General features: G+C 35.0%; 1 protein-coding gene across 2 annotated transcripts; it reads right to left on the bottom strand.

Annotated features, from left to right (window-relative positions):
• Positions 1-4,262: 4,262 nt before the first annotated feature.
• pfdn4 (prefoldin subunit 4) lies at positions 4,263-9,967 on the bottom strand. Of its 2 annotated transcripts, none has more exons than XM_054781105.1 (4): positions 9,924-9,967; positions 8,767-8,874; positions 6,813-6,953; positions 4,263-4,502 (listed from the first exon to the last, which is right to left on the bottom strand). In XM_054781105.1, exons 1-4 carry the CDS (start codon positions 9,948-9,950, stop codon positions 4,371-4,373), a joined length of 408 nt encoding a protein of 135 aa, XP_054637080.1. In that variant the 5' UTR covers positions 9,951-9,967; the 3' UTR covers positions 4,263-4,370. The 2 variants fall into 2 exon arrangements, with proteins under 2 accessions (XP_054637080.1, XP_054637074.1); XM_054781099.1 differs by lacking the exon at positions 9,924-9,967 and adding an exon at positions 9,515-9,564.
• Between the last annotated feature and the right edge of the window lie 2,790 nt (positions 9,968-12,757).

The following is a 12,757-nucleotide window of genomic DNA, read 5'->3' as shown; positions in this document are numbered from 1 at the left end:
CTAAGATGTATTGATACAGTTTTATAAATCCGAACACCCTATCCCAAAGACGTACTTATATGTCTTTTACCTTTTTTGCGTGAGAAGCTAAAAGAGGTAATGATGCAACTGCACACTAAAAGATGTCACTTTTAGAGCAGTTTGAAGCCATAAAAACAGCCACAAGGTGGCAGAAATGCATTTGATAAGAGCTTGGCATGAATCTTTTGCATGTAAAAACACACTCGACAGTCAGGAGTAAGTGGAAGCGCATGGAGGAGTGTAGCGTGCAGAAGGTTATGCATTGTGTTGTAGGGAAATTTTAATGCACGCATGCATGTGCGCACACAAGAATAAAAAAACTATCCAATCCCAGTTATTAAAATATGAGACAGGCCACAGGTTGGCCACAAGCATGCATGAATGCTGCCGATACAAAAAATATATAATGTTTGGACTTTCTTTCATCGTTGTGGACTAATCAAAAGCGAATAAAGGACGTCAGATGTCTCCATGGAGTTCCAGATCTTGACATTTAGAGGAGTGTGCGCAGGCAAAACGCAAACACGCATTCTTCTTCCACTGTCGCACCAGAGCACACTCCACGTACATCAACACGAAATAAAATCCATTTTCTGGGTATTTCCTGCACAGCTGTTGTTCTGAAACCACTTGGAACGTTTCCTTGCCTACAGTCACTGGTCTGCTTTAACTGCTGGAGGCACAGCGACCCCCTGTGGTCAAATTTGCAAATACAATCACGAGAAAGAATAAAAAAAAGTACACAATCTAACAATGAGATGCACACAAACAATGAAATGCTTTTTTTTTTTTTTAAAGCAAAAATTGAAAAATCTGCAGTAATTTTACGAGAATAAAGTAAAAATATCAAGCGAAAATAGCCTTATCTAAACAGAAAAATTCTACCAGAATAACATGGTAATATTTTGAGGAAAATCAGTAGCATAAAGTTGAAATATTAAACAAAGACATTATTTTTAAAGTCATAATATTACAAACACAACAAAAACTAAAGTTGTATTTTTTGGAACATTAGGATGTGGGGAAAAAGTTTTAATGTTACAAGAATAAAGTCAAAACATTAAGAGAAAACCCCCCGAAATGTAACGAGAAAAAGTCGTAATTTTATGAGATCAACATCGTAATATTATGAGGAAAAATGTTCTTTTAGTAGCATAAAGTTTAAATTTTTTAAAAAAGACTTATTTTAAAGTCGTAATATTATGACAAAACAAAATTTTCATTTTTGGAAAATTAGGTTGGGAAAAAAGTTTTAATGTTACGAGAATAAAGTCGAAATATTTTGGGAAGAAAGTCATCATTACCAGAATAACACTGACAAGAAGAAAGTTAAAACAGTTGGAAAATGAAAAAAAAAAAACAGCTGGAATTTCACGAGAAAAAAAATCAAAATATTAAGAGGGGAAAAAGCTGTACTCTAACGAGAAAAAGTTGTAACTTTACGAGAACACCATATGAGGAAAAATTTGCTTTTAGTAGCATAAAGTTGAAATATTAAAGAAAGACTTTTTTTAAAGTCACAATATTATGACAAACAAAATAAATAAAATCGTAATTTTTGGAAAATTAAGTTGCAAAAAAAAAAGTTATATGATAAAGTCAACATATTATAGAAATAGTCATAATTATAAGAAGAAAGTTAGTTGGAAAATTTCAAATGTAAAAGCTGTAATTTTATGAGAATCAAGTAAATTATGTGAAAAAAGTTGTATTCTAATGAGAGAAGAAATTGCAATTTTACAATAAACTCATAAAGGTATGAGGAAAAATGTGATTTTAGTAGCATAGAGTTAAAATATTAGATTTTTTTAAAGTTGGAATGTGATGAGATGTCAGTTGTCATTGTTGGAAAATTAAGTTTGGGTAAAAGTTATATTATGGGAATAAAGTCATAACATTACAAGAAAAAAATTTACGAAGATTATTTTAGAAGAAAGCTGAAATACTTGGAAAACTACAAAAAAAAAATGGGGGAAAAAAAGCACAGCGTGAAGTTGATACTACAACCCCTGGCAAAAATTATGGAATCACCAGTCTTGGAGGATGTTCATTCAGTTGTTTAAATTTGTAGAAAAAAAGCTGATCACAGACATGACACAAAACTAAAGTCATTTCAAATTGCAACTTTCTGGCTTTAAGAAACACTAAAAGAAATCAAGAAAAAAAGATGTGGTAGTCAGTAACAGTTACTTTTTTAGACCAATCAGAGGGAAAAAATTATGGAATCACTCAATTCTGAGGAAAAAATTATGGAATCACCCTGTAAATTTCCATTCCCAAAACTAATATCTGCATCAGATTAGATCTGCTCGTTAGTCTGCAGTTAAACAGGAGTGATCACACCTTGGAGAGCTGTTGCACCAAGTAGACTGACATGAATCATGGCTCCAACACAAGAGATGTCAATTGAAACAAAGGAGAGGATTATCAAACTTCTTAAAGAAGGTAAATCATCACGCAATGTTGCAAAAGTTGTTGGTTGTTCACAGTCAGCTGTGTCTAAAATTTGGACCAAGTACAAACAACATGGGAAGGTTGTTAAAGGCAAGCATACTGGTAGACCAAAGAAGACATCAAAGCATCAAGACAGAAAACTTAAAGCAATATGTCTTGAAAACAGAAAATGCACAGCAAAACAAATGAGGAACAAATGGGAGGAAACTGGAGTCAACGTCTGTGACCGAACTGTAAGAAACCGCCTAAAGGAAATGGGATTTACATACAGGAAAGCTAAACGAAAGCCATCATTAACACCTAAACAGAAAAAAACAAGGTTACAATGGGCTAAGGAAAAGCAATCGTGGACTGTGGATGACTGGATGAAAGTCATATTCAGTGATGAATCGCGAATCTGCATTGGGCAAGGTGATGATGCTGGAACTTTTGTTTGGTGCCGTTCCAATGAGATTTATGAAGACGACTGCCTGAAGAAAACATGCAAATTTCCACAGTCAATGATGATATGGGGCTGCATGTCAGGTAAAGGTACTGGGGAGATGGCTGTCATTACATCTTCAATAAATGCACAAGTTTACGTTGACATTTTGGACACTTTTCTTATCCCATCAATTGAAAGGGCGTTTGGGGATGATGAAATCATTTTTCAGGATGATAATACATCTTGCCATAGAGCAAAAACTGTGAAAACATTCCTTGAAGAAAGACACATAAGGTCAATGTCATGGCCTGCAAATAGTCCGGATCTCAATCCAATTGAAAATCTGTGGTGGAAGTTGAAGAAAATGGTCCAACCTGCAAAGCTGATCTGGCAAAAGCAATCAGAGAAAGTTGGAGCCAGATTGATGAAGAGTACTGTTTGCCACTCATTAAGTCCATGCCTCCGAGACTGCGAGCTGTTATAAAAGCCAGAGGTGGTGCAACAAAGTACTAGTGGTGTGTTTGAAGTATTCTTTTGTTGTTGTTTTTTTCATGATTCCATAATTTTTTTCCCTCTGATTGGTCTAAAAAAGTAACTGTTACTGACTACCACATCTTTTTTTCTTCATTTCTTTTAGTGTTTCTTAAAGCCAGAAAGTTGCCATTTGAAATGACTTTAGTTTTGTGTCATGTCTGTGATCTGCTTTTTTTCTACAAAATTAAACAACTGAATGAACATCCTCCGAGACTGGTGATTCCATAATTTTTGCCAGGGGTTGTATTAATAGGCTTTTTCATCTACGTATGTTTTTTCTTGAAAAATATATATAGTATATAATTTCTTAGCATCCAAGTGGCCCTTGCATCCCTTCATTTGTCAGTATGTGACACTAGGTGCAAAAATTTTGGACACCCCTACTATGAGTGAAAGTTGTTTTGAAATCCCAACCAATCACAAGTAGGAGCACTGCGGCAGCTTTCCCTGTCAAATTCTGCTTGTGCGTCGATCAACATGAGGACGTGAGAGTCAACGAGGCCGCGTGGGGGAATAGAGCAGAGTCTTTTCCATGAGTCTTGCTGCTTTAACAAGCTGACACGTCATGGTGACATGTCTGGGGACATTCTCCAGCATGGAGCCCGAGTGGCTCTCATAGCACTGCAGTTCATCACCAGCAGGGGGCGCCTCATTAAAAAATAATCTTATCTTCTCTCCATGTGTCCTGGTGCTTTTTGTCCTCGCGCTAATGAAGAATGATTGGAGTCGTTTTTGAACTAGACACACACACACACACACAAACACACAAACACACACACACACACACACACACACACACACACACACACACACCAAAGACAGGCGGAAATGAAATACTTTTGTGTGTTTATTTGTTTTTGTGGGAACATTGAGTTGTAAATCCGGTTTGTCAAACGTTCAGTCCAAGTCCTTGTTGGGCCCAGGCCCCAGGCCCACCTCAGCTTTCGTCCGCCTCCAAGTTGATGTTGTTACCAAACTTGGCGTAAAGCTGCACCTTCAGGTCCGACAGCAACTGCTGGATGGCCGACACACGATCCTCCAGACCTTTGACCTCCTGCTCCAAGGCTTCCTGCTCACACAGCACCAGCGCACGTGGGGTTACTCTTTGGCTTTGTTAGCTACATGCTACTTCCTACTTCATGGAGGGTGCTGGCAAGGATGGAGGATTCCAAACTCCTTTAGCTGCAACTTTATCCAGACTCTCACCAACATCTCATGTCTTCTCTCTTGGTCCATGCACCATCCTCTAGAAACTTTTCTATTCGTGCTTATTACGCCATAAAACAGCAAAATAATCTTATGAAATTAAAGGAAGCATTTTATTATATATATTTTAATATACAGTAATGCATCGCCTATTATTAATAAATGTCTGTTTCATGGTTGATCATGGCCTATTATTAGCCCAAAATATGCATATTTAAGCAAATGTAATTTTTGGGGGGCCAAAATGAAGCCTTTTCCAGCATAAAAATGGCCTAAATGAAGTAAAATACAAATAAGGAATTCGGAAGACGCATTGAAAGATGTACAGTTACACTGATGAGACAATCGCCACTGCAGGAAGTACTGTACAGAAAGTAAAAAAAGAAAAAACAAGAAGGAAGTCTCCCAATTCTAACATGTGTCAGTTTATATTATGTCTTATTTATGCCTTGTACATATTATTTTCTCTCATTATGGCTACTATATTGGGTAAAAAGTGTTTTATGTCTTATTCATGCCTGATATGTCGTATTTTCTCTTATGTCTACTATATTGGGTAATACAAGTGTTTTATGTCTTATGTCATTTATGTCTTATATTCTCTTATGTCTACTATATTGGGTAAAACAAGTGTTTTATGTCTTATTTATGGCTGATATGGCCGATTTTCTCTTATGTCTACTATATTGGGTAATACAAGTGTTTTATGTCTTATTTATGCCTTATGTCATATTAATGTCTTACTTTCTCTTATTATGTCTACTATATTGGCCAATAGGAGTGTAAAGGTGACTGTAGGGTTTTTATTTCATGTCTAGAGGGCTCGAATAACATTAAAAAGCATATTTAGAAGGTGGTCAACAGGTTTTCTATACTCTACTTACCAAAATATTGCATTTATAAAATAAGGAATCCTACTTCGCAAAACTTCACTTATCATGGTGGGGTCTGGAACCAATTAATTGTGATAAACAAGGGATTACTGTAACATTAACTATTAACTGCTGATGGAATACAGCACTTAAATGCACTTTATTCCCAAATGTTTTTATTAGATTTACTGTATTTATTACATAACCTTTCTTATTCAAAAACATGTCAGCATTTTTACATTCTAAATACATACAACATAAATATTATATATCAGTACAGTAGACGCCCCTACAATGTAAATAATCCGTTCTGAGAATGTTTACGTTATAGGGTTTTTACGCTATACGAAGCGTAAAATACATGTAAATAGCCTAATCCGTTCCAATATCTTCCCAAACTCACCCCTTTGGCCCTTCAAAATATTCAAAATCCACCAAATATGGTGGGAAAATATAAGAAAACGTTAGCATAAACATACTACAGTAACATTCCAATATAAAATAAGGTAATAAATAAGGTTACTATAAATGAATAAAACTGAAGAACAAAAACAATCAACTAGTTTAAGGGCGACTACGATGAGGAAGGAGGTTGAAGGGAGAAGCCTGTCTCTCACACAAACTCACGTAAGTGCTGTATAACTCAGCCAATGAGATGAGAGCGTAGGCGGCGCCCCGATAATCAGCCAATGAGATGAGAGCGTAGGCGGTGCCCCAATAATCAGCCAATGAGATGAGAGCGTAGGCGGTGCACCGATAATCAGCCAATGATAGCGTGAAGCGTCAGAAGGCGTCACCAAGTGTACTCTGTTAGTCATGGAAAATGTTTCCCTCTCTCTGTCACGGGAGCTATTCAAATCGAATTTCTGAACTTGCACTGACTTGATGCTTTACGTGATATGGAATTTCTTACGTAATACGATGTAAAAACTTTACATAAATTCTTTACGTTCAGTGGAATTTACGTAAAAGGAGGTTTACGTTATGCGAGGTACTACTGTATAAGATATTTCATTACTTTTTTTTTTTTTTTTTTTTTAATCACAACCTTTCTTTGCTGATTGGCTGGGAGAAGTCACATAGTTTGACTACCTTATAGTTATGGGCAGTATATGACGAGAAAAATACATGACTGCTTAGAGCTGTTGCAGTGTCTCGTGTGTCGGGAAGTAGCAAATAAAATCAACACACTTACTGAGTGACCTGAATGCCACTGCTAATCATTCTGCATGAAATATGACTTATTTGCAGATGAAATGTTTCCTTTACTGTATACAGTAGTCGTAGTGGAGTCAGCCTACCTTGGCAGCCTCCAGCATTTCTTGCGTCTCCTCCTGCGTGTGGCTGATGAAGACGTCGCCGATCTGATACGGAATCAATAGCGTGTCGTCGTCAAACATCATCAGGTCATCGCTGGCGTCCTGCAGATTCTGCAGCGATTTCTGGCAGGATAAAATAACACAAGAACGCTTTGTAGATGTTTGGTGCTCCTGCTGGTCCCTCTCCCATCTCAAAACCCTCAGACAGTTATTTTACATGAATAAAGTCAAAATATGAAAAGAAAAGGTTGTAATCTAATGGTAAAAAGTTGTAATTTTATGAGAATAACGTAATACTATGAGGAAAAAATAACATTTTAGTAGCGAAAATATGAAATATTAAAGAAAAAAATACAATATTTTTTAAGTTACAATATGAGAAAAAAAAGAAAATAAAGTTGCAATTTTATAAAAGTCAGGTTGGGGAAAAATTATATTATGGGAATAAGTAAAAATAAAGTAGGTATAAAGCCATAATTACAAGAAGATATTGACAGTAAGAAAGTTTAAATAGTTGGAAAATAAAGAAAAAACAAAAAAAACCCAGCAGTAATAGAAAAAAACAGCTGTAATTTTACAAGAATAAACTCATAAGATGAAATATCTCATTTTAGTAGCATAAAGTTTAACAATTAAAGAAAAAAGACGTTGTTTCTCGAAAGTTGGAATAATATGACAAACCATCAAAACAAAAAAAAGTTGTAATTTCCGGAAAATCTAGTTGGGGAAGAAGTTATACTATTATGAGAATAAAGTGACAATATTATGGGAATATAGTCATAATATTACGAGAAGAAAATGTACAAGAAGACAGTTGAAATAGTAGGGAAATTAAAACAAACAAGTTGAAACAGTTGGAAAAAAACATCAGAAAAGAAAAAACAGCTGTACTTTCATGACAATAAACTCATAATATGAGGAAAAAGAATTTAATAGCATAAAGTTTAAATGTTAAGACAAAAGATGTTATTTTTTCAAAGTCCGAATATTATGAGAAACAAAACAAAATTAAGTCGATATTTTTGGAAAATTAGGTTGGGGAAAAAGTTGGGAATATGGGAATAAAGTCATAATATTATTAGAAGAAAGTTGAAATAGTTGAGAAAAAAACAGCTGTAATTTGAGAATAAAGTCAAATATTAAGGCAAAAAAAGTCATTCTAACAACTAAATATGTTGCAATTTTGCGTGAATAAACACGCATCAGGAAAATAATGTCATTTTAGTGGCATAAAGTTTAATTCAAGACAAATTATGTTATTTTTTTAAGTCAAAATATTATGAGAAACAAAACAAAATAAAGTTGTCATTTTAGGAAAATTATGTGGGGTGGGGGAACATAATATTAGGGTAATAAAGTCATAACATTACGAGAAGAAAATTTACAAGAAGAAAGTTGAAATAGTTGGGGGGGGGAAAAAAACAGCAGAAATGAAAAAACAGCTGTAATTTTATGAGAATAAAGTCAATACTACAAGAAAAAAGTTGTATTCTAGCGAGAAAAAAGTCGTAATTTTACAAGAATACACTTGTAAAATTATGAGGAACATTAATGTCATTTTAATAGTATAGAGGGTTTTTTGTTTTTTTGTTTTTTTAAAGGATTTTTATATGTCTTAATATAACGAGAAATCAGTTTTGGAAAATTAGGTTAGAGAAAAAGAAGTCAAAATATTATGGAAATAAAATAATAATACTACAAGAAGAATATTTATGAAGAGATTTCAAATATTTGGACTTTTTTTTTTTAATGCAAAAATTGGGGGAAAAGCAAATAGCAAAGTTGACACTAATATGCCTTTTCACCTGCTAAAATAACAGTGTCCCAATCTATGCGGTCATTGCAGTGTTGTAGTCGACTGCTGACGACTTGATTCTGTTGGAATAGCCTCAGAAAAGTCATGTGTCACCTGCATGATGATGCCGTTGCCATTTACCTTCTTGGATTCTATCTCATTTTTCAGCTCCGTCATGCGATTGGTGTTCCTGGCAAACTTGTTGATCTTCTGCTGGTCCTCGAAAGTCACGTTCACGTCTTCCACACCCTGCAAGTCGAAACGTAAATCAAATAAAACTCTTGCAGTATAACACAACAGCTGTTCGCATTTGTGCATTTCTTGAGACTGTGTTTTTCTGTTATTTGTGGCATTGCTTAAAGATGTACTGCAAAGTTACGTTATTCATACATACAGGAGATATCAACCGTATTTTAAAGCATTCTTACCTGCACAACCTCGCAATTTAGTCACCAAAGCAATTCTGAATTATATTAAAGTAAAACCGCACATAATAGTCATCGTAAAAGGAAGAATTATCGATTTTTGATGTATTGACTGAAACTGGGTCGCAAAAAACAGCCTCTTTTCACTCATCCATGTGTAGCATACACAGGAGATAGATGGTTTGATGAGCAACATCGCCATACGACCGAATGATCTCAAATAAGATCTCCAAACTGAGCAAAACGATGAAAAATATGGCTAATATCATTTGCACTTAGCTAGCAAAGCTAGTGATAGAACGTGATAGACATGAGGGCGCGTCCGCGATTTTTAATATACCAAAAAGCTCACTCGTGTCCAAAGTCAGCTCTCTGAAGAATATAAAAAAATGCACTCGAATTATTCTTATTACAACTCACCAAATTTAAACAGGACAATTAATGACTTGTTTAAATGTACTCACGACAGGTCCCTTCATGGTAGCAGCCATATTTACTTCCTCGACAGACAGCGAACGCCACAGCAGCATTAACAGCGCCCCTAAGCGGCGTGGTGGACAACCGCTTTTTTAAATATTAATAAAAACAATTTAAGTAGAAACTTTCTATAATACAAAAACGACTTGAAATACCAAATGACATCAATTAAAATATCCAAACTGAGCAAAACCATGAAAATTATGGCTGATATCATTAGCACTTAGCTAGCAAAACTAGTGATGGAACGTCAGACATGTGACCGCGATTTAAAATATACCAAAAAGCTCGCTCATGTCCAAAGTCATGTTTTTAAAGAATATTAAAAATACTTCTGATTATTACGACTCACGAATTTTAAACAGGGCAATTAATGATTTGTTTAAATGTACTCACAACAGCTCCCTTCATGGTGGCAGCCATCTTTACTTCCTCGCGATCGTCACAGTGGCGCTAACAGCGCCCCCAGCGACGCGTTGAGCCAACGCAATTTTTATTTATTTATTTATTACTATTAATTAAAAAAAAGTAGAAACTTTACATATTTAAAAAAATGACTTGTAATACAAGAAAATTATTGCAGCTTTATTTTGGGGGGTTAAATTGAACATGTGGGAAGATGTCAGAGGTGTCACTGAGCGAGTGCTCTGTCAATATTTCTCCTGCAAACAGTACTGCACCCAAGCTCAAATATTTACCAAACACATCTGTGAAGCATAAATCCAAGCTACATTGTGTGAACGTACGATGACACACTATTATTACGGAACTCCTTCTGGTTCATGAACTAACCAGCCACTTTGCCACGATTGTGGCAGTCATAAAAGCGGTATGTTGCGATATGTTGCTCTAAGATGCACAGCACAAACAGTAGGGAATCCATCGCCCACATTCGCGTGCACATCGCAGGCCACAATCGCAACATTGTGCTGGAGCATTCCGCACACTCGCCATCATGCTGCTCATTTGGTTAAAAATACAAACCTTTTTTCCTCCGCAGTGACAGACGTGCGTGTTTTCTTCCAAGAAGAACAAAACAAACTTTAAGCGGCTGCAAAGAGGATAAAAGCAGGAAAGGAGTTGATTGCATTGATGTATTGATGCAGATGTGACGCATGATGTCATCACACTCAGCTCTCTGTCTGTTTTGATGAGTGAGCCCTGATAAAAAAAAAGAGCAGATAGTCGCTCTTGACAGTCTGGAAACAACTTTTTTCCCCCTTCCATGATGTCAAAGTAGATATTTTAAGCCACGTGTCACTTTTCATTAAAAGGAACAGGAGTCATTTTTCATGACAAGTCCTTTTTAGCTCGTCCGACGGCTTGTATGCTAGCGCTGTACGTCCCTGTTTGTTGGGGACGGTGTAAGACAACCATATCGTGCCATTTTTTAAATTTTGAGGCGGGGGAGAAGAAAAACTAGTAAAGTGGTGGAAAAAAAACATGGAGAATAATATTTGTGTCAGCTTGTCCGCCGCTTTGTTAGCTACGCTACTTCCTGTTTCATGCAGCATGAACAAGACGACAGGACAATAACATTTTTCAATATGTGGTCTAGCAAAAACAGAAAAATACTCAAGTAATAGTGAGAAAAAAAAACCCATCCGTTTGCATGTTAGCAAACTACTTCCTGGTTTGCGGAGGATGGTGTAAGACAGGGGTGTCCTGTCTTAAGTTTGGCCCGGGGCCATTTGCGGCACCACGGCTGTTTTTTTTATTGGCCCACGGCACATTCTCTGTAATATAATTTAACAAGAAAGCTAAAACAAAACCCCAAAAACAACAGCAAACACAGGAAAAAAATGTAGCCAAAATATTAACAGAAAAATGTTAAAATCTAACAAGAAAAAGTTGTAATTTCAATTTCAAATAACAAGAAACAAAAAGTTTTGGGAACATTATGCTGGAGATAATATTACAAGGATAATGTCACAATTGTTATGAGAAGAAAATTTTGAAGAAGAAAGTTGAAATACTTTAAAAAAGACTTTAAAAAAAATGGTAATATTATAAGAAACATAAAAAATAATGAAGTTGTAATTTTGGGAAACTAAGGTTTGAGGAAAAATTATAATATTACTGGGATAAAGAGCAAATATTATGGGAATAAAGTCATAATTATTAGAAGAAAATTTACAAGAAGAAAGTTGAAATACTTGAAACATAGAAAAAAAGGCATTAGCAGAAAAGGAGCAGAAATCTTACAAGAAAGTTGTTTTTTTAACAAGAAAAAAACTCCATATTTTACAAGAATAAACTCATAATATTATGAGCAAAAATAATGTCATTTTAATAGCATAAAGCTGAAATATTTTTTTAAAAAGTTCTTAAAAAAGTGGTAAGAAAAGTGGTGAGGAGAAGATTACAGGAATAAAATTTAAAAAGCAGAAGAATTATAGAAAAAAAGGAAAAATTAAAAAACAGCAGAAATGTTCAGAGAAAAAGTAGTTTTTTAACAAGAAAAAAAGTTGCAATTTTGTAAAAAATAAACTGATACTGTAATATTATGGCAAAAAATAATGTAATTTTAGTAGCAAATTGTTGAAATATATATAACAAAAAGAAGTTATGTTTTTAAAAGACGTAATGTGAGAAACAAAACAATGAATAGTTGTAATTTTTGGAAAATTAGGTTGGGGAAAAAGTTTCAATATCATGGGAATAACATCAAGCTATTATTGGAATAAAGTCGGAATACTGTGATAAGAAAATTGAATTTTAAAATAGTTGGAAAATTTAAAAAACAGATGTAATTCTATGGGAATAAAATCAAAATATTGAGAGAAAAAAGTCGTAATTGACTGAGAATAAACTCGTAATATTATGGGGAAAAATAATGTAATTTTAGTAGCATTTCGCCTGTATGACAGAGCAGAGAAGCAGTTTTTCTCTTGAAATATCTTATAACTTCTTAGCATATCAGAAACTATAAAAGTGCCAAAGTTGCATCTTTTCATTTTTCACTATGTGCTCCTGGTGTGAGACAACAAGACTGTGCCATTTTTGATACTGGAGTAGGGGAACACTTTGATTATGAGTCAAACAGCAAGAAAGAAAATATCCCGGGAAAACAATCACAGAGGACAGCATTTGCATTTGTTTGGGCCGTATGTTAGCAGGCTAATTCCTGGTTAACACTACTGAACTCTATAACTGGAATGGCCCCGATCGCTTGCTGCGCATTGGAGGCTTGAAGCCACCGGAAGTATAGAAGTCGCCATGTTGTTTCA

The sequence above is a fragment of the Dunckerocampus dactyliophorus genome, chromosome 1 (genome assembly GCF_027744805.1).
Source record: "Dunckerocampus dactyliophorus isolate RoL2022-P2 chromosome 1, RoL_Ddac_1.1, whole genome shotgun sequence".
Classification (NCBI taxonomy): domain Eukaryota; kingdom Metazoa; phylum Chordata; class Actinopteri; order Syngnathiformes; family Syngnathidae; genus Dunckerocampus; species Dunckerocampus dactyliophorus.
This window is presented reverse-complemented; position numbering and strand designations above follow the sequence as displayed.